This window comes from Triturus cristatus, chromosome 6 (assembly GCF_964204655.1).
Source record: "Triturus cristatus chromosome 6, aTriCri1.1, whole genome shotgun sequence".
NCBI lineage: Eukaryota > Metazoa > Chordata > Amphibia > Caudata > Salamandridae > Triturus > Triturus cristatus.
In genome coordinates this window covers 1,924,481,235-1,924,502,673 of record NC_140589.1, presented here as the reverse complement: position 1 = coordinate 1,924,502,673, position 21,439 = coordinate 1,924,481,235, and the positions used below count along the sequence as shown (strand labels likewise).

General features: G+C 48.0%; 1 protein-coding gene across 1 annotated transcript in view; it reads right to left on the bottom strand.

Moving 5' to 3' along the window:
* Positions 1-307: 307 nt before the first annotated feature.
* LOC146822493 (uncharacterized) overlaps positions 308-21,439 on the bottom strand; it is an 85,652-nt gene continuing 64,520 nt past the window's right edge. The window contains exon 2 of the mRNA XM_085613604.1: positions 308-2,190. Within this exon, the coding sequence (XP_085469730.1) occupies positions 312-1,886 (1,575 nt within the window). The 5' untranslated portion in view covers positions 1,887-2,190 and the 3' untranslated portion in view covers positions 308-311. The remainder of the gene's footprint in view (positions 2,191-21,439) is intronic.

Genomic DNA, 21,439 nt, shown 5'->3' with positions numbered 1-21,439 from the left:
TATATGCGATTTTTCTGGGGAGTGAGTTGTCCAGACGCCACTTCCTCTCCAGTTTTTTGCAATGACGCTTGCTTTCTCGCAAGTCTTGGGAATACCAAAGGGCAGTCTTAGTGCCACGCTTGGGTTTAATTCATTTTATGGGGAGTACAGAGTCTAAAGAATTTAAAATCCATCTATTATAGTTTTGGTTGGCTAGGGTAGGATCAGGGTTAAAAGATGGCCTGGACGCTTCGAGGGTCAACGCCCAATCAGCCCGGGAAAGTTTTGACCAATTACGTTCATTCCGAATAACTGTAGAAGAAGGAAGAGGGCTATGTACAGTGGCCCAAAAGATGGGGATCAGGAAATGATCCGTCCATGGCAACGGGGAGGGACGTCTCACAATCAGTACAGTTGAATGGTCTCTCCCCAGTGTGAATTTTCAGATGGTGTGTTAAATTTTGCTTTACAATAAATGTTTTGTCACATTCAGTACATTCATAGGATAAGGATGTCTCTCCTGTGTGGACTTTCAGATGTTGTGTTAGTTGTGACTTTCTAATAAATGCCTTCCCACATTCAGTGCAGCTGAATGGCCTCTCTCCAGTGTGGACTGTTTGATGTGCCTTCAGATATCCATTTGTTTTAAATGCTTGGTCACATTTTGTACATTGAAATGGTCTCTCCCCAGTGTGGACTGTTTGATGCCGTTTTAGTGCTCCATTTCTTATAAATGCTTTGTCACATTCTGTACATTGATATGGCCTCTCTCCAGTGTGGACATTTTTATGTCGTTTCAGCACTCCATTTGTTTTAAATGCTTTGTCACATTCTGTACATTGATATGGTCTCTCCCCAGTGTGAACTTTATGATGTTTTGTTAGATCTTCGTGGTTAAAAAATGCCTTGTCACATTCTGAACATTCATAGGGTTTCTCCCCGGTGTGGATTTTCTGATGTCGTGTTAGACGTGACTTTGTAATAAATGCCTTCTCACATTTAGTGCAGTTGAAGGGTCTCTCTCCAGTGTGGACTTTTTGATGTTGCTTCAGCTCTACATTTGTTATAAATGCTTTGTCACATTCTGTACATTGATATGGTTTCTCTCCTGTGTGGACTTTTTGATGTCGCTTCAGCTTTTCATTTGTTATAAATGCTTTGTCACATTCTGTACATTGATATGGTCTTTCTCCAGTGTGGAGTTTTTGATGTCGCTTCAGCTTTTCAATTGTTTTAAATGCTTTGGCACATTCTGTACATTGATAAGGTCTCTCCCCAGTGTGGACTTTTTGATGTCGCTTCAGCTCTTCATTTGTTTTAAATGCTTTGTCACATTCTGTACATTGATAAGGTCTCTCCCCAGTGTGAACTTTCTGATGTTGTGTTAGACTTGACTTTATAATAAATGCCTTCTCACATTTAGTGCAGTTGAAGGGTCTCTCTCCAATATGAACTTTTTGATGTCGCTTCAGCGTTCCTTTTTCTATAAATGCTTTATCACATTCTGTACATTGATATGGTTTCTCCCCAGTGTGGACTTTCTGATGTTGCATTAGGAGCCAATTAGTAATATATGCCTTGTCGCATTCTGTACATTCATAGGGTTTCTCCCCAGTGTGGATTTTTTTATGTCGTTTTAGCTCTCCATTGGTTATAAATGCTTTGTCGCATTCTGTACATTCATACGGTTTTTCACCAGTGTGGATTTGTTGATGTTGCTTTAGAATCCTCTTCCTATGGAACACTTTATTACATACTGTACATTGATATGGTTTCTCCACTGCGTGGACACTCGGATGCTGCATTAGGTCTTTCATTGCAAAGAGCACTTTTCCAGTTAGTCCATTGATATGGTTTTTCTCCAGTATGAAGTTTCTAATGTCGCACTTGCTCTTTCCCTGCCTCATAAATGTGGTGCCACATTCTAGATATTTCTTGCTGATACCAGGTTAGTGCTTCTTTCGTAATGAGTACCTCATTAGACTTGCGTCAGTATGTCAGTGTGTTATGTCTTCAAAGTATATCTGCTGATGCAGAAGAACCAAGTACAGACCTCATCAGGCTGTTTGGGTTTACGGCTGCAGGAAAAGACTTTGACGAGGCATTAGCCTTCAAGGGTAGAGATTTAGAGGCATACTGTTTTTACATCACTTCCTACGCCAGTGATGTTTAATGCATTTACCTTTTAATTTATTACTGCATTTATTTCACCTGTTAGATTAAGAAAAAGACACAGTGAATAAGCTGAAATGCAGAGTCAATCACAAAAATCTATTGGCATTTAATGAGACATTTAATCGTCCACATAGACAAGAGCACTGAAGAAATTATAGATTTAATTTTCAATGTAAAAATGCAATAGGCGGAGTAAGGGCATATGATCCTTCCGTGATCACCTTTTTTCAAGGAGAGTGGACTGCAGGAGTAAACAAGGCACGAGAGAAGGTTCCTTGTTCAGTGAGTGAGCCCTCTTCCAACGACACACTACAATGTTAAATCCACAGCAACAAGATGTCTACCTTCTTATCCAGGGAATGCTTCCTATTATCATATGGCCTAACAAATAATACAAGAGGAAGCATTTTCCAGAGAATGGACCCTGCAACACAGAGCATCACAATAACAGCGGGAAAAATAAGCAACTGCTGCAAGAGTCTGTAGGGAACTGGACTCTGTTGCAGTACCCCCCTCTCCCTTTAGCCTGGTATCTGGTACAACTTTGACTGAACGTGTACTGGGTTCCTGCTAACCAGGTCCCCAGTACCAGTGTTCTTTCCCTAAAATGCACCACTCTCCACAATTGGCACCCTTATGGTATCCCAGTAAGTCCCTAGTAAGTGGTACCCCTGGTATCCAGGGCCTTGGAACTAAAGAGGGTCCTTAAGTGCTGCCGCACACATTGTGCCACCCTAAGGTGCCACTCACTAAGCTACTGAAAACTGTCATTGCAGCCTGCATGTCTTGGTGCAGAGAAAAACTAAGAGTCATCAAGGTACCCACCCCTGTGTGCCATGCAAGGAAAACACTGCATGTGGTATAGGTACGTCACCCCTACAGAAGGCCTTACAGGCCTAAGGCAGGGTGCACAATACCCCACGTGTGGGCATATCTGTGGGAGTGGATGTGCCCTTGGGATATCTCATCAGAACCTTCGATATTACAAGTGCACAGGGTAGCATAATGAGTACATGGGCTGGACACTCGTGATTACGAGTTCCCCAGCTACATGGTGGCTTTACTGTACCCCAAGGTGTTTGGTATCAAACACCTCATCTTAATAAACTCACACTGATGCCAGTGGCGGGTTTATTAAGCAATGCACCTAGAGGGCACCTCAGAGGTGCCCCCTGAACACCTATCAACTACAAGTGTGTTGACTGGTCTCGACCAGCGAGCTCCCATAGACAGGTTTCTGACTACCAGGTTTGTGAGTGGCCCATCTGTCTTTATTTTGCCCCTGCGAGCTGTGTCTACATGACTGCAAGGAGCATTTTTGTGCACCCAGCCAGGCTGACCTAACCACTCTGCACCTGAGCCACCCAGCCCAGGTCCCGAAAAACCAGCTGTGCACCCTTGCTTCGAAACCCCTTGCAACCCAAGCTTCCATTTGGGAGCTCTCGGACCTGTCCCCAGGTCCCCTTGTGGAGCCTGTTTTTGGGTGGCTTGTAGTACTTTGGACCTTGGCCCACTACAACTCAGAACGCCGAAGGTGAACCCCTGAAACCAACTGTGCCTACCTTTATCATTACTTTTTCTTCCATAGATTGCATTGTGCGTAAAGGTGCACAACTTTAAAAGCTTTACTTGTACAAATTGCTATTGAAAACAGTACTCACCTTTGAAGTTCTTTGTTTTGAAACATATATAAAACAAGCATTGGCATAGCCAATAGGTCTCGCCTTTGGAACCTTATAAGTGTTTAGGCAGAGCTATTGGCTTTGCGAATGTTATTAAGCTATGTTGTAGAGCAGTGTGGCTACTGTGCAGTATGTTGAAAAGGTATAATATAAAAGTGTTATAAGCATTTTTGTTACCTTAAATATAACCAAGAAGACATTATGTACAACTGAACTTCCCTGTTAAAGAAAGAATATAAAATGTCTTCTAGTTTTTTGTCCTTGCAGTGCTGGCAACTTCTTGCCTGTTCCAGTACTCGTTATAGGTTTTATGTAACTCCTTCGCTCCCCCCCCCTGTGCGAAGCCTTTTTATGGCTATTTGGAGGAGTTCTTGCTTAGGTCCCTGTAACTTTTTGGCCATAAAAGGTATACACGCCAAATGATACGTCCTTTTTTTCCAACATCATGGGGATTTTAAAGGTACCTAGGGTTTGTGGATTCCCCTGGAGGGGACCCTGAAATTAGCCAAAATACAGCTAATTGTTTTTTTTGTTTTTTTAATTGGAAAAAAGGAATACAGATGAAAGAATCTGTTTTTTCCCTGCAAATGGTATTAAAAAAGGGGTTGTGGTGCTGAAATCACCATCTTCCCAGCTTTCAGGGGCAAGCAGACTTTTGTAAAAAAAACAGTTTTGGCAATTTTCTTGGACACAGCCTATTTTTGCTATTTTTTGTGCTTTCAACCTTACAGTTAATGGTAGAAATGGGTATGAAAGCAATAATGGATCCAGAAAGCTATGCATTTGAGAAAAGTAGACAAAACTCTGAATTCAGCAAGGGGTCATTTGTGTATATTCTTCAAGGTTTCTTTATAGAAACTAACAGTTAAATATAAGAACATTTTTAAATTAGTTGAAAAAAACAGCCATTTGTGTCAACGTTTTCACCTGTTACTTCTTTTAATTATGACAGCTGTTTGAAAGTAATATACCGTTACATCCGCTGAACCTTTCTGGTTGTGGGGATATGTATTTTAGGCTCACCAAGAACCCGACGAACCCAGAGCCAATAACTGAGCAGCGTCTTGCAATGGTTTTTTATTATGTACCGGGTATATAGCAATAATTCTAGGAAAATGTATACATAGAAAAATCGGTATGAAAGACACCTATGTATTTCCGAAATGGGAACAAAAAATAGAGTTTAGAAACAGTAGATATTTGCACATTTCCGAAATTGGGAGTACCCATACTAGCATGAGAATTATAGGTCATTTTTTTAAATGATTTCTTTTTTACACATTGTCTTTCATTTGGAAGGCAGAAATGCATCGAAAGTCAATAGGTAATAACAGTTGCTCTACAATTCTGTGTTACCCAGAGTCTTCCGATAAAAATGGTACCTCACTTGTGTGGGTAGGCCTAGTGCCCGCGACAGGAAATGTCCCAAAAGGCAACGTGGACACACCACATTTCAAAGTGCCTAGCTGTAGTTTTTGAACCCTAGGTCTGCCGGCACCTAGGGAAACTTAGCAAACCTATATATTTTTTAAAACTAGACACACAGGGGAATCCAGGATGGGGTGACTTGACTGGCTCTCACCAGGTTCTGTTACACGGAATCCCTTGAAAACCTAAAAAATTGTCCAAAAAAACCACATTTTCCTCACATTTCTGTGGTGGAAAGTTCTCGAATCTGCGTGAATCCACAAAATTCCACCCACCCCGCGTCCCCCAAAGTCTTCCGTTAAAAATGGTCCCTCACTTGTGTGGGTAGGCCTAGTGCCAACAACAGGAAACGGCGCAAAACGCAACGTGGACACACCACAATTTCACAGTGAAAAATGACCCTTTTTTTGCAAGGAGCCAAGCTGTCGCTTTTTAACCCTAGCTCTGCCGGCACCTAGGGAAACCTAGCAAACCTATACATTTTTGAAAACTAGACACCCAGGGGAATCCAGAATGGGGTGACATGACTGGCTCTCACCAGGTTCTGTTACCCAGAATCCCTTGCAAACCTAAAGAATTGACCAAAAAAATCAAATTTTCCTCAAATTTCTGTGTGGCAAAGTTCTGGAATGTGCGTGGATCCACAAACTTCCTCCCACCCAGCGTTCCCCCAGGTCTCATAATAAAAATGGTACCTCACTCATGTGGGTGGGTCAAGGACCCGCAACAGGCAAGGGCCCAAAACCTATTGAGGCGACATCAAAATTACCAATCACAAACCAACCTGGTTTTGCAAGGGGGGTCACATGAGTTTTTGGCCTGGGGCTCAGCAGCCATCTAGGGAAACCTACCAAACCCACACATTTCTGGAAACTAGAAACCCGGGGGAGTCCAGCGAGGGTCCCCCAATATTCTCCTACCCAGAATCCCCTGCAAACCTCAAACTTCACTGAAAAAACTCACTTTTCTGTGTAGGAAAGTTATAGAATCTGTTTGTAGCCACAAATTTCCACTCACCCAGCATTCCCCCAGGTCTCCCGATAAAAATGGTACCTCACTTGTGTGGGTAGGTATAGTGGCTGCAACAGGAAATAGCCCAAATCGTACTGTGGAGACTTTGAGGTTTGCAGGGGATTCTGGGTGGGAGAATGTTGGGGGATCCACGCAAGCCAACCGTGGCTCATGACGGAACTGCTCCGTCATCAGCACCGAAGGGGTTAATATAGGAGGGGGGTTGTAGTTTGGGAAATAGTACCTGCCCCAAACCTTCAACAGCGTTTGCTGAATCAAGTGGTGTTCAGGGTTCGCTGCTGCACAGAGGCTATTGGAGACCTTGTCCTTACCAACAAACAGAACAAAGTGGCCTGCTGCCACTTCAACAAAAGGACATGACATTTTTTTAATGGAACGAAAGTAGCAATGCACTACCATGGGTCTCGACGGTGCACAAAATGAATGGAGCCCACCAGGGCTTTAAGTGGGCCGGGTCCTACTGGCAGTTCTAAAAAGCCGGTACTCAGACGGGTAGCTATCGGGCTCTCCATTTCTGCCCTCACCCTCAGGGTGAAAATAAAAATCTTAAATCTGGAGCAGTGCCACCATTCCCTGCCTTTGATGCAACTTCAAAGAGAATATTTATAGTTCTTTCAAACTCTCATCATTTCCAAACTGAAACATTTTCAATATTATATACAACGAAGCCATAGTTTTTGCTTAATCATCTTATGCATAACACCACTGACAAAGCCAATAGTCCTGACTTATAGGTAGGCTGTCCGGAATTCGGTTTTAACCGAATCTAACCGACAGTACCCTACCGGACGAAAATCAGCGGACTCGGTTTAAACAGAGTGTCACTGATTTTCGTTGCTGTTGCACCACTTGGCCACTTGATGGAGCCAAAGCGTTAGATACTGTAGCGTGTACTGTACACAGGGAGACAAGTAAGTGGCCTGCGGTTGCAACTCCCTAAATGCGCCTAATACGACTTAATCCTCCAGGGACGATCTTTTCATGCAGTATGGAGAGAACTAGTCCCTTGCACCGAAGACATTGATGCAGCCCGTTATTGCGTTGGGAGAAATAGTCCATGGGATAGCAGCGCATCCATTCTAATAAGAACAGCAGAGAACTGTTCTCATAGACCTGCCGACAGTATAGATATTTCTACCATGTGACAAGAGGGTGCAGGGCCTTGGGGGGTCGTGGTCAGGAAATGGGGCAGGACTTTGTGTCCATCACTGCTTTAGAAAGCCTAGGAGGGGTGGGCCATGAACCAAGGGGTAGGGTTTTCGAGCTTGTAATATGTAAATGCACTTCGACCGCCGCTTCTGACACCGACACCCTGGTTGGCGTTCGCTCTGCAGATCATACACACCGCTCTGCGTTTTCCTTTTAACTTACTTTTTCTTTCACCAGGGAGACTGTCTAAAGAGAGCTGATTTTAAATGGCACACAGTGACACCTTATTTCTTAACAGATCTGCTCACATATGCTTTTGCTTTCCTTCCAAGCTTTCCCTCGTTATTATTTACTTGCAGAGTTGGACTGGGACAGAAAATAGGCCTGCCACCAAATTAAAATTAGCTCTCGTTAGTGAATTAGATAGCTAAAAAACATGACCCATACTTGCTAATTGGGGCAGTATTGAACTTTTCAAGGCACACTGGTATAAGTGTTTTACATGGCATTGACGACTGCATGGATTTGAGTATGAGCCCACTGTGTGAAAAAATGGTTAAAAGCAGCAGCACCCACTGTTGGGATTGACAACGTAAAAGACCGACGCTGGCATGGAAATAATAATCTCCAGCATGTGTACTGTACATAGGGAGACAAGTCAGCAGACATGCCAACCCTCCTTATTCAGGCGAGAGACTACCGATTTCAAGGATAGTCTCCCGCCTCCCGATTCAAGCATCCAGAAACCCGATTCCTCTGGGTTTCAGCAGACAGGGCTTGGTATTGTGTAACGTGCTAATTCTTCCAGCAACAGCCAGTGGCGATGCAGGGGCTCTAGATGAGGTGAAAAACCAACAAAGCCTCATTAACAAGCGAATGGTCTTTTAAAGACCTGTGAAGTACTCGGGGGCGGCTGTGTGCGTGCCCGGGGGTGTATGCACTGCCAGCAACCTGCCAGGCCAGTTTACAATACTTGCATCACCCTCTCTCTGCCTGCCATTGCGCTCCATGAAGAAAAAAAACGTGCATTTGCGTTTCAAATGTCCGATCCTGCAGCAGCACACTTCCAAAGCCCATACCTGAGAGTAACCCGATTCAAGGCCCCATTCTCCCGATTTTTTCTAAAAAATCTCCCTCTTTGCTCTTCTGAAATGTTGGCATGTATGAGTCAGTGTTCCGCGGTCGTAATTCCCTAAATATACCTAGTGCAACTTCACCCTTATCTGACGAGCAATATGGAGAGCACCAGTCCCTTGCACCAAAGACATTGATGTGGTCTATTATTGCTTTGGGAGAAAGGGTCAAGGGGCCAGCAGCTCATCTTTTCAGATTGGAACAGCAAAGAAAAGTGCAATGGTCATAGGATTTTACTATAAAGGAAACAACTGAAAAGGTTTAAAATAGCTCAGCACTGCGCTGGAACTATAAAGACACATTTCCAATAATGCCTGTTAAAAGTTATTAGCATGAAAGTTGATCTTACTATAGACCCCACTTACTTGAAGATGACAGCGGTCGACACACATCGTAGGGTTTTAGCTTCAAGACTGATGATCGAATAAATGGATTTTGCAAAAGTCCCTGGGAGTGCAGCATCTCCTTTTGTAAAATAATTTGTAATGGGTTTGTGGTCTTATACCCCCAATGTTGCATCAGCATTAGAGCGTGTTGCTTGGAGACCACATTGTGAAATAATGTTTTAAGGCGGCAGTGCCCGGTGTTGGGATTGACAATGCAAGAGACTGAAGTTAGTGTGGAGATACTAATCTCCAGTGTTTGTATTGTAAATATGGAGACAAGTCTCCCCCAGTCGTAACTCCCTGAATGCATGAGAAATGGCTAGCTATGATGCATAGAAATGTCCCTTCACCAACCATGGCGTTTGAAGCCAATGAAGCCTCACTTTGGTACTCTGCGCAAGTGTTAGATCCCTTCCGTAAAGGGGAATTTTCGCCAGACTTTGCGAAGTACAGCTTCATTTTTGACCGCTTTAAAACCTCTGAGGGCATATGCACCCAGTTCAACTCATATGTTTCAGAACCTGGCCCAGACAATGTCAACCTTGAGGTGCACCAGTATTGGCATGGAAAGCTACGTCAGTGGCCAGAGTTGGCAAATTGTGTACTGTCTGTTTTGGCGTTGCCAGTCTCAAGTGCCAATGTCGAGAGGGCCTTTTCCCAAATAAAAGTGTACATGGGTAGGAAAGAGAGAGTGCGAATGACCAAAGATTCACTGAAGAAATATTGTATGGTGTACTACAATAAATTCGACTTGTAAAAATGTATTTTAACCTCATATACACTGTACATAGACTGTCTACATTCCATGCACCAATTAAGAAAGCAAACAATAATAAAAGCAAAGCGTCCCATAAACACCGGTAAAACACCGTTTCAGTTGTTTTTTATGGCGCGAAAATTAGTAACCACTCAAAAGCACTGTTTTTTCGAGGTATTGAAATCACTGGAAAACACTGAGAAAACACCACCAGAATTTACCAAAAATAGAAACTGAAAACAGGAAAGCCTACTTATAGGTAAGATGTTGCTTGCTGTGAGATATATATCTGGATGCAATGACTAAAATACCAGTTGGGTGGCACACAGTGCCAAGCATAGTTTTTTTAGCTTAAGTGTTTTTAAGCCACACCCTAAATTATACAGGCCACGCCCCTTTGAGAGACTCCCCATGTTTGTCATCTCACTTAAAGCTGATGCACCAGATAAGAGTAATATGTCGTCCGAGAAAAACAAATAAGTAACACAGCATCCTGGATAAGCAAACACCAACAGCGAATGCAGGTTTAATTAAAGGATGTGCTATAAGAGCAGGGGCGACATGGTATGCTTTAACGTTTTTTACCTCTATCGTCCAGAAATAGATCAGTGCCTTTTGCATGAAGAGTTAAGGACATGAATATGGGGCCCGAAAGAGACCAGTTTCAATGTCCGTTTTAAAATACTACCGGGTCAGGGACCCGGAGTGACCCGGCCCACTTAAAGTCCTGTGGTGCATCATTCCAACGGAGTGGCCTCCATGTGTTTACAACTGTCATGTTCCGTGATCGCCGGCACCGCCACGAAGAACCCGGAAGAACTACACGTCCCAGAGGCGCCGCGGCCGCCCGATCACGTGACCTCCCCGCAACGATTAAAAGACCACAGCCACCCCGGGGGCGTTGCCTATGATTCTTGCAATCTTTACAACGGCTCTCAGACTGCCAGCTTCGCGGTTTCCAGCCCGCCAACCTCTGCAGCACATCGGAATTTCCAGCGTCCGTCCGAGCCTCCGCCTTCCTGTGCCGGTGAGATCGCCGACGCCGTCGCAGTGAGGTGAGTGACTCAGTACACTCAGCTACCTAGCTACGCCGCAAGTCCTGACCCCCAGCCCGTCGGCAACTTAACGGACACCACCACTTCAGACCCCTGACACTCCCACTCAGCCCACGGATTTCCGGGCGTGCAACACCTCGGAGTGCGCTCCTCTGCTCACGGAGGATCCGTGAGCATCGAGTAGAAGCGCGGACATCTCCGAAGAGATTTCCCGCAACCCCTCTACAGCTTGCTGCTCGTTTCTCCCCAGACTATCGGGAGGGAACCAAGCGGAACGCTCCACACCTCACTCCGTGAATAAGGGGGAGGGGGAGAGAACCTTCCTGGCTGGCGCTCCTCTGCTCACGGATTTCCGAGCGTGGAAGTAGTAGCGCCACCCCGAACCTTGCTTCCTCGAGTCGTGGTGACCCTCGAATCCACCACCTGCAGCGTGGAGAACCTCTGCCTTCTAGAGTCTGGTGTACCAGGTACCAGGGTCTTTACACTCCAAGAGAGTTATAGGGAGGGGTACAGGTGTCCTAGCTCCCCTTCTCACCCTGTGCTTTTTTTCTTCCAGGTCTCTCTCTCCCGGCGGTTCCCATCCCGTTTTCCCTCGCTCACCCGTCTCCCTAGTCCGCGTGTATACTACATTCTCCGGGCTGGGGACGGATGGGAGGTGGACCCATACACAGCATCAGTGCCATCCCGAGGAGAAGATCATAGATCGCATTGACAACAACAGGGTGCAACTTAGTTTTGGCTGAAGGCAGTGCGAGTGCCTGTCAGGGGCAAAAAGATGCTCAGAACACGTGCTCATACAATCATTGGCATCTTTAGAAAGCGCACGGAGCAATGGTCACGTATACCAGTTGCAGTTGCGATTCTATGCAAATGTGTGGGTACGGTGGCACTCTAAGCAAATTTTAGTGTATATGGTTAAGACCCGTCCTTAATAATATAGGCCCTGCCCATTTCAAAGACCCCCCCCCCCACACTTTCTGCATCCCACTTAAACCCCTGGCGACCTGGATTGCCCATGTTTGCAGTAGTGCAATGTGTTTGCGACCCAGTGGGGCTCTTTAAGAAGGACAGGGCAGGAGGAGCGTGGACTCCGGAGAGCAGGCTCGTGTGCACAGAAGGGACACATATTGACTCTGTGGCACACTCACTTTACAGCTCAACGTGTTCTCCGGAGCAGACAGGTGAGGGAGGGTCACATGGGGAGAAGCCGTTTACCGCCTCCGGCCCAGAATAGACCAGCCCCACGAGCCCTCCCCAAACATACACTCACACAGTGGGGGTGAGGGATTGCTTCATATGTAGGGGTAGCAGGGGGGTAGCTCCCATTAGTGCAGCAGGTTCAGTGGCACCCGGGTCTACAGACCAGTGGGGCACATATAAATAACTTTGCAACAGCAGTGAAAGGAACCACCTTCCTTGCTTGCACCAGGGCTCAGAACGCACACACACGCACCCCAACCCACCCAGCCCTCGTATACTTCGGGGGGTACCGAGGAATACCAAGTCTTGCCAGGTTACAAAGATTTATACAGAAAGGCAGTCCTCCTGCTGGGGTGCAGGGACATAAAAATGTGTACTTCGCAACTGTTGATGGGCAGCAACACACCACCAGTTGTGTCATGGCCTGGTCATGAGTCTGAAGTCTCCTGTGATAAAAAGGCACCACCATCTTTGTACTCCTATTTTCAACACAATCTACCACTGGTGGTGATGAATAGCCAGAATCACGGTGAGCATTCGTCAGGGAATTCGAGACATAGGTCTGAAGCACAGAAAAACATACCGGTTAAGTGAGAATGACAAAATGAGGAGCAGGGTATCGAACACGTACTGTGCGAGGGATTTTCGACCCTTACCCTGTCCGTGCATAACCTCACTCTGCCTCCACTTCACAATCCCTTCTGCGTGGCTTGCCTTGGCTCACCTCTCTTCTGCCTTGTAATATTCGCTTCTCACCACTTTCAACATTTGTTTGCAACGCTCTGCTTCTTTCAGCTAGGTTGGCGCTATCCTAGTCCTATACATTAGACGGCAAACTCGACCGTGTTACGTGCTGCTGTTCCGACAATGTGATGGTGCAGCACAATCGTGTGATCTTGCACAAACCAATGGAGCTGTAACAAGGCGGGATTGCGCATGACACAGAGGGTTATTTATTGAAGTCCGGGCACTCAGTGATTAGCTGCAGTTGAAAATGGAATGACCGGGCGCAGTGCCAGAAACCCCCGGTCTTCACATAGCACGGTACCCAGTCAGGTAAGATCAAAGGGGCACAGCCCAGACTTAGAAAATGATGGGCGGGGTGTGGGCGTGGCTTCTCTTACGTACTCAACTACCCCAGATCAACCCCAGAGCAGCGCTGGCGCGCTGGCTCAGGGCTCGACCTAAGAAGGGTTATTTTTATAAATTGGTCTACAATTTATTCTTTGAGTGTGTCCGTCATTTATACCTCTGTGAGTACAACAAATGCTTAGTAGTACCCTGTGATAAGCCTAACTGCTCGCCCACACTACACAAAAAAGAGCATTAGTATTATCTACTTTAGCCTCTGTAAACCAATTGGGGACCCACTGGACTCTGCACAGTGTACCTCTTGTTAGTACACGATATAGAACGCCAGCTTCCTAGAGAGACCTTCATACCATCACGGAGCCAATATTAAACAACCCAGCCTGGATTATCAATACCTCCGAGCGGCGTGTGTTCTATTTAAACAACACCCCTTTTTTTATGAGAAAAAAGAGATTTTGTAAATTCCTCAGACAGGCTATTTGGCTTTGGCTAAATTTGATTTTTTCATTGCCACAGTTACTAAATTTCTTTCTTACTTTTTCTTTCTGATCACTGCGCACATGAGCACCACTACATTCACTTTCCTTTTCACTCTATTTGGAGCAACCAATATGGAGTAAATTGGATGGGTTCCTTTGGTTAATATAATGTTTATGACCTTATGATATATAAAATTTAATGTGACTGTTCAACTCAGTATTGTGACTCCTTTATTGTTTGATCTTTGCTTCTTGCTCGCCTACATTGCAAATTAAATGTTGCATCTTTGATCGCGTACCAGTGGAACCTTACTGTTTTACATCCCATATGCAATCCAGGTTCTAAGGGTTCTTTTGGGGTACCCCTGTAATTTGTAACAAAACCCAGTATCAGTGGGGCAGTTATTCTTCAATCTTTCTGAAGTCGCGCATCTCGACTGACCCTTGACTGCAGTCGGTGTTTGAACATTTTATGAATCTGTGCTATATTCACAGTGGGTCTAGGCGCTTTGGAAAACAGACACACTAGAGGTAACCCAAGCTGGGCAAGCTTAGGTGTTAACTGAAGCAAGGCGAGTCTGGGCGCTGTCACTCACAGAGCGACAACAGGAAAACCCAGAGCACAACAAATTAAGAACCCGAGCAGAGAGGGTGAGGGTTCTATGTAGAGCAAAGTGGATCTAAGCGCTATTTATAGCAGAGAGAGAACAGGAATATTAAAGGAACAATAAGGTAGGACCCAGAGCAGGTGTAGATGCCACCCAGAGCATCGGGTCTAGGCGCTAATTCACTGCACATTAAGTGTATGTGCAGCACAGTGGGTCTAGGCACTATCTATAGCAGAGGGGATATAGGAATATTAAGGTCATAATAAGATATGACCCAGAACAGAAGACATGTAGATGCCATCAAGAAGCAGCAGGTCTAGGTGCTACCTATCGTGGCGCCAGTGCATGGGCTAGGAGGAACACAGTGGGTCAAAGGTACTATGGAGGGTAGAGCAGCACCAGGAATAACCAGAGCAGGGCGGGCATAGGTGAGATTTTAAACACTATGGGTCTGGGCACTCTCTCTCTCTCACACACAGAGCGACAATAGGAATATCCAGAACACAGAAAGTTAGAACCCCGAGCAGAGCAGACGAGAGTCCTATGCAGAGCAAAGTGGATCTAGGTACTATCTATAGCAGAGAGAGATCAGGAACATTAATGGCACAATAAGGTACGACCCTGAAAGAATAGATGTAAGTGACATCTAGAGCAGCAGGTCTAGGCGCTACCCACAGCGGAGCCAGATCACGGGCTATGAAGAACACAGTGGGTCTAGGCGCTACCCACAGCGGAGCCAGATCAGGGGCTGTGAAGAACACAGTGGGTCTAGGCGCTACCCACAGCGGAGCCAGATCAGGGGCTGTGAAGAACACAGTAGGTCTAGGCGCTACCCACAGCGGAGCCAGATCAGGGGCTGTGAAGAACACAGTGGGTCTAGGCGCTACCCACAGCGGAGCCAGATCAGGGGCTGTGAAGAACACAGTGGGTCTAGGCGCTACCCACAGCGGAGCCAGTGCGGGGGTTTGAAGAACACAGTGGGTCTAGGCGCTACCCATAGCGGAGCCAGTGCAGGGGCTTTGAAGAACACAGTGGGTCTAGGCGCTACCCACAGCGGAGCCAGACCAGGGTCTGTGAAGAACACAGTGGGTCTAGGTGCTACCCACAGCGGAGCCAGAGAAGGGGCTGTGAAGAACACAGTGGGTCTAGGCGCTACCCACAGCGGAGCCAGTGCAGGGGCTTTGAAGAACACAGTGGGTCTAGGCGCTACCCACAGCGGAGCCAGTGCAGGGGCTTTGAAGAACACAGTGGGTCTAGGCGCTACCCACAGCGGAGCCAGACCAGGGTCTGTGAAGAACACAGTGGGTCTAGGCGCTACCCACAGCGGAGCCAGAGAAGGGGCTGTGAAGAACACAGTGGGTCGAGGCCCTACCCACAGCGGAGCCAGAGCAGGGGCTATGAAGAGCACAGTGGGTCTAGGCGCTGCCTACAGCGGAGCCAGAGCAGGGGCTATGAAGAGCACAGTGGGTCTAGGCGCTGCCTACAGCGGAGCCAGAGCAGGGGCTATGAAGGACACAGTGGATCTAGGCGCTAACCACAGCGGAGCCAGAGCAGGGGCTGTGAAGAACACAGTGGGTCTAGGCGCTACCCACAGCAGAGCCAGAGCAGGGGCTATGAAGGACACAGTGGGTCTAGGCGCTGCCTACAGCGGAGCCAGATCAGGGGCTGTGAAGAACACAGTGGGTCTAGGCGCTACCCACAGCGGAGCCAGTGCAGGGGCTTTGAAGAACACAGTGGGTCTAGGCGCTACCCACAGCGGAGCCAGTGCAGGGGCTTTGAAGAACACAGTGGGTCTAGGCGCTACCCACAGCAGAGCCAGAGCAGGGGCTATGAAGGACACAGTGGGTCTAGGCGCTGCCTACAATGGAGCCAGAGCATGGGCTATAAGGAACACAGTGGGTCTAGGCGCTACCCATAGCGGAGCCAGAGCAGGGGCTATGAAGGACACAGTGGGTCTAGGCGCTACCCACAGTCGGAGCCAGACCAGGGTCTGTGAAGAACACAGTGGGTCTAGGCGCTACCCACAGCGGAGCCAGAGAAGGGGCTGTGAAGAACACAGTGGGTTGAGGCCCTACCCACAGCTGAGCCAGAGCAGGGGCTATGAAGAGCACAGTGGGTCTAGGCGCTGCCTACAGCGGAGCCAGAGCAGGGGCTATGAAGAGCACAGTGGGTCTAGGCGCTGCCTACAGCGGAGCCAGGGCAGGGGCTATGAAGGACACGGTGGATCTAGGCGCTACCCACAGCGGAGCCAGAGCAGGGGCTGTGAAGAACACAGTGGGTCTAGGCGCTACCCACAGCAGAGCCAGAGCAGGGGCTATGAAGGACACAGTGGGTCTAGGCGCTGCCTACAGCGGAGCCAGATCAGGGGCTGTGAAGAACACAGTGGGTCTAGGCGCTACCCACAGCGGAGCCAGTGCAGGGGCTTTGAAGAACACAGTGGGTCTAGGCGCTACCCACAGCGGAGCCAGTGCAGGGGCTTTGAAGAACACAGTGGGTCTAGGCGCTACCCACAGCAGAGCCAGAGCAGGGGCTATGAAGGACACAGTGGGTCTAGGCGCTGCCTACAGCGGAGCCAGAGCATGGGCTATAAGGAACACAGTGGGTCTAGGCGCTACCCATAGCGGAGCCAGAGCAGGGGCTATGAAGGACACAGTGGGTCTAGGCGCTGCCTACAGAGGAGCCAGAGCATGGGCTATGAAGAACACAGTGGGTATAGGCGCTACCTACAGCGGAGCCAGAGCAGGGGCTATGAAGAGCACAGTGGGTCTAGGCGCTACCCACAGCGGAGCCAGAGCAGGGGCTATGAAGAGCACAGTGGGTCTAGGCGCTGCCTACAGCGGAGCCAGAGCAGGGGCTATGAAGAGCACAGTGGGTCTAGGCACTACCCACAGCGGAGCCAGAGCAGGGGATATGAAGGACACAGTGAGTCTAGGCGCTGCCTACAGCAGAGTGAGTATGGGAAGAACTCAGAACAGAGAGAGCATCAAGGATATGAATGAGGCAGTGTGTGGATTGCACGGCTGTAATTGCGTGGCTGTTATTAGAAGAAGAGCTGTGGCGGTGTCTAGGCGCTATCAATAATATATCGACTGGGTGTTATCATGAACTGAGCGACTTTAAATGTTGTCAGACATGAGATTAATCAAGACATTGATTTACAGAAACGCAAAGCCATCTCAGCATCTCATTCATTACTACTCATTAACACAGCAGCCAATCAAAAAACAGTAAACATTTCCATACTACAAGTCCCATGAGGCTTTGAACCACGCCTCTATCAAAATCAAACACCAATCGCAACAGTCCAATGTCTACAAAATAGCGAGGCACCATCTTACTGCCTCTTTCTTTGCTGCTCCGCAGTAAAGAGAAGTGCCTCATTATTTTGTACACTATTCGATTGCATGTCATACTTGCTTCATGGTTATTCACTTATTGCTATTTAATGATGCTTATTGATAACTGATTACTTGCGGGTCACTCGCTTGCTTCTAACCGCGTCTCTTTCGAGGTGACCCTCCCTTCTCTGAGCTTTTGGCGCGTATTGCACCGCCTCCCCTTTCTTTCCCCATCTCTCGTTTTATTACTTTTGCGCGGTGCGGCCGTGCCGCTGCAGTGCGAGCTCCTTGGCCCCTCCCATGGAGCGAGGACGCATAGGCAGCCCAATTGGGCTGCACACGCATAACCTCTCAGTAGCCTACAAGCGGGCAGCCTCCCGATACAAAGTTGGAAAACGCCTCTCCCCGGGCTAAGAAAACAGGGATTATCAAGCCTTGCAGTGTTTTGCCGGTACCGGGCCTCGTAATGCTTGCATACTGGACCTTTTTTCATACCATTTAAAGAATTTACTTCGATGCCAATATATCGAAGACATATAATATAATTTTTGGAACTCTTAGCTGTGCTCTTAGGCGATCTGGGCTCTGAGCTCCCAGTAAGTCCTATAGAGACAGCTTGAGGTACCTTTTTTGGCCTCTCTGCTCCAGCCTTTTTGCTCCCTTTTGACGCCCTGTTTCATAAGCTGCTCAGGGTTGTATAAAATGGCTTCCCCCTGGGGATTTTTGATAAGGATACAGATACTATATAGACTTAAACAATATGGAAGGACCCACTAAGTGTATGTATTGTAATCACTATGTGTGGTAGGAACATGGACCCATTAGGTGTTCTTAAAAGACCCCTCACACACCAACCTAGTTGGTGTCATGCTTCATCATTGGGGTCCCAACCGGGTGGCTGAGTGCCTCCCGGTTGTGCTACGACGCCTGACTACAGCGGAGCGGGTGTTGTGCAGATGTGTGATGTGGTGTAAAGAACGCCTGAGACAGAGCAAAATAAACAAATTCCAAAAAAAGACCTTAAAAAATTCTCTTATTTGAAAACATACCCTTATGCGGACACAGAATGTAAAGCTCCAAAAAGACCATAGACATCGGGTGGGTCTTCCGATGAAGACTCATCAGGAAGTAGAAATTCCAGCACAAGTAGCTACAAAAAAACGACAACAGGGCAGAGGAAGGAACACCGGTTGGCAACAACCATGGGCCCAAGGTCCACCAGGACCCAATATGCATTACCAAGCCCCGTACCCCCAGATGATTCCACAGTACGGGTACGGCTGGAACACACCCTTTGGACCACCTCCGCCACCTCCCTACATGAATCAGAACCAACGATTCCCTTTTTTAGGAGGAGGCCAAAGAGGCCGTGGAAGAAGACGACAAGGGAACCAAGTCCATTGGGGCGAGGACCAATACGAAGGAGCGCTGACGAGGAGCAAAACCAAGGATCAGCAACCAGGGCCCAGCACCAGATGAGTCTAGTCACTAACCTCTCGTCCTACTGGTGTGCTACGTTGCCTCTCTAGTAGATTCAAATCTTTGGATTTCTATAGTCGCAAAGATTATTTAATACTCTTAGTGGATGAGTATTTGGCTTCATTTTAGAACCCATGTGGGGCCCGGCCTCCTGCGTGGGCCTCCTTGACCACTAGCACCCAGCCCCAACCCATACACCACCCCTGGTCCCGGGTTATAGTCGCCCGTCCTTCCCACCCCGTAGCCACCGAAGACCCCTGGCCACCATGTCCCGATGTCCCGATGGCCGGCCCGGGGCCCCAGCGAAACCTAGACCCTGAACGCGCCATGACCGGCCAAGGGAGAGGGAACCCCCCCGAAGCAAGACAGGGAGGAGTAGTCTCTGTCACACCTCTGACCTACTCTCAACAGAGGGTTTTGATCGCCCTCCGGACCCCCAGGGAGCTGGCTCCCCGCGTGCTGGGTGTCTGGAGTCCCTCCCAGGCCAACCTGAAAGGATCAAAGAGCCGAGCGGCAGGAAATCCCAACACCGCCCCCGGAAGCCAAGACCCCTCTCTGTGTGGATGCCGGACTTCAAAGAGAATAAGGCGTATAACAGGGGGTGCTATGGGGACGGGGGTAGAGAAGACCTGAAACTAAGAGAGCCCTGCGGACCTGGTCGCGGCTCGACGAACCTGCAAAGAAGGACACTACCTGATCCTTGGAAACCATCTGAGCCCTGCTGACGTCGTCGCGGCTCCCGAGAACACTACGAAGCCCGGGGCCTGCTGAGAGACTCGCGGCTCCTCCTGACTCAAAGACCATCGGAGCCTGCTGAGAGATTCGCGGCTCCCCCTGACCCTAAGACCATCGGGGCCTGCTGAGAGACTCGCGGCTCCTCCTGACTCTAAGACCATCGGAGCCCGCTAAGAGACTCGCGGCTCCCCCCAACTCTAAGACCAGTTGAGCCCGACGAGTGAGTCGCGGCTCCCCGAAGATCTCCCGATTGACAGTTCCTTCCTACCGGAGCGCTGCGGACGTGGTCGCGGCTCGAGAATACCCTGGTCCGGCTGGACCCAAGCCTGTACCGTGTCCCCCGGCTCGAGGATTGAGAGCTGTGCAAAGGATACTCGGCATTGACTCTGAACCTAGAACTGTCCCGCTACCCCAATCCCCTTTGTCAATGACTTACCAAGCTTGTTGTATTGACCAAAGACTACCTTGTGGATCATAAAGATCCAAAGAATCTTAGATAAAGATCTCCGTTTACTGGACCCTACTGTGTGGTGTCCCTTTGTCAAGTAGTGCCAGCTCAGCGAGTGCGATCCTAAAGTACGACTCCCTTTCCTAGAAGAGCCTCCCCGCCGGTGCTCGGCCTGATTCTGGGAGAGGTGGGTCACGGGGTGGTCAGGAACGTGTTCCGTAACCCGCCTGAGATCGCCCCTTCCAACAACCCAAGAATACTGTTTGATCTTCTACTGTTTGACAATACATTCTATGTACATCTAATGAGGTGCAGATCACTATAGCATATCCACTAAGGTCTTTATTGTTTGTTAACCTCTCGTCCTACACCGTGACACCCACAGAACTAGCAGTCCTTGAAAAAGGACTCAGGTTTGTACCAACGGCGAGACTTGACAAATTCCAGCTACACTGTGAGCTAGCAGAGTTCTTCCGAAAACTCAGATTGAAGGCTTTTTTTGAACATTCGCCCTCCCAACCAGCCCCCGAACAACAGGGAGACACACACCTCAGAGTCAAATCTACCTTCATGCCAACACCGAGCGCCATCCCTCCGGAAGTGGCTGTTTATGAGCAAGCAGTCTTCAAGGAAATTGAAGCACTAAACGAGGGTCACACCTTTCAGAACACTAGCAACATTGCGCGTCAAGCCACACAATCGCTGAGATCAAACCACTCAATTGTCATAAAGCCTGCTGACAAGGGCGGAGGCACAGTTATCTTAAACAAAGAGGACTACCAACTGAGATGCATGAGACTACTCAACGACACCAAAAACTATGAAAAACGTACTCAAGATCCAAGTGAAACTTTGAGATCACGTATTGACACGCTAGTGGAAGAAGCAGAGGCCACTGGAAAAGTTACGCCTAGTGAAGCCAAATTCCTAATGACAACCCTTGGAAAGATACAATACTTCTACATACTGCCCAAAGTACAAAAAAGTAAGTCACCCCCTCCGGGGCGCCCGATTGTATCAGGGATAGGGTCCTTGCTGGAACCTCTTTCCTGGTACTGTGATTTCTACTGAGGCGTGGGTACCCAAAGCACATTACAGAAAAAGCCAAGAAAAGAGCACAAAATCAAAACCGTGAAGGGCTCTTCTTAACACAGCCACGTGAAGCTACTCCAACCCCATTGACATGTGTCACGACTTTCAACACTGTTTCCAACAAAGTCTCTCAGATCTTAAAGAAGCATTGGCGTATCCTGCAAACAGGGAACCTAAATTGGAACCCTCCT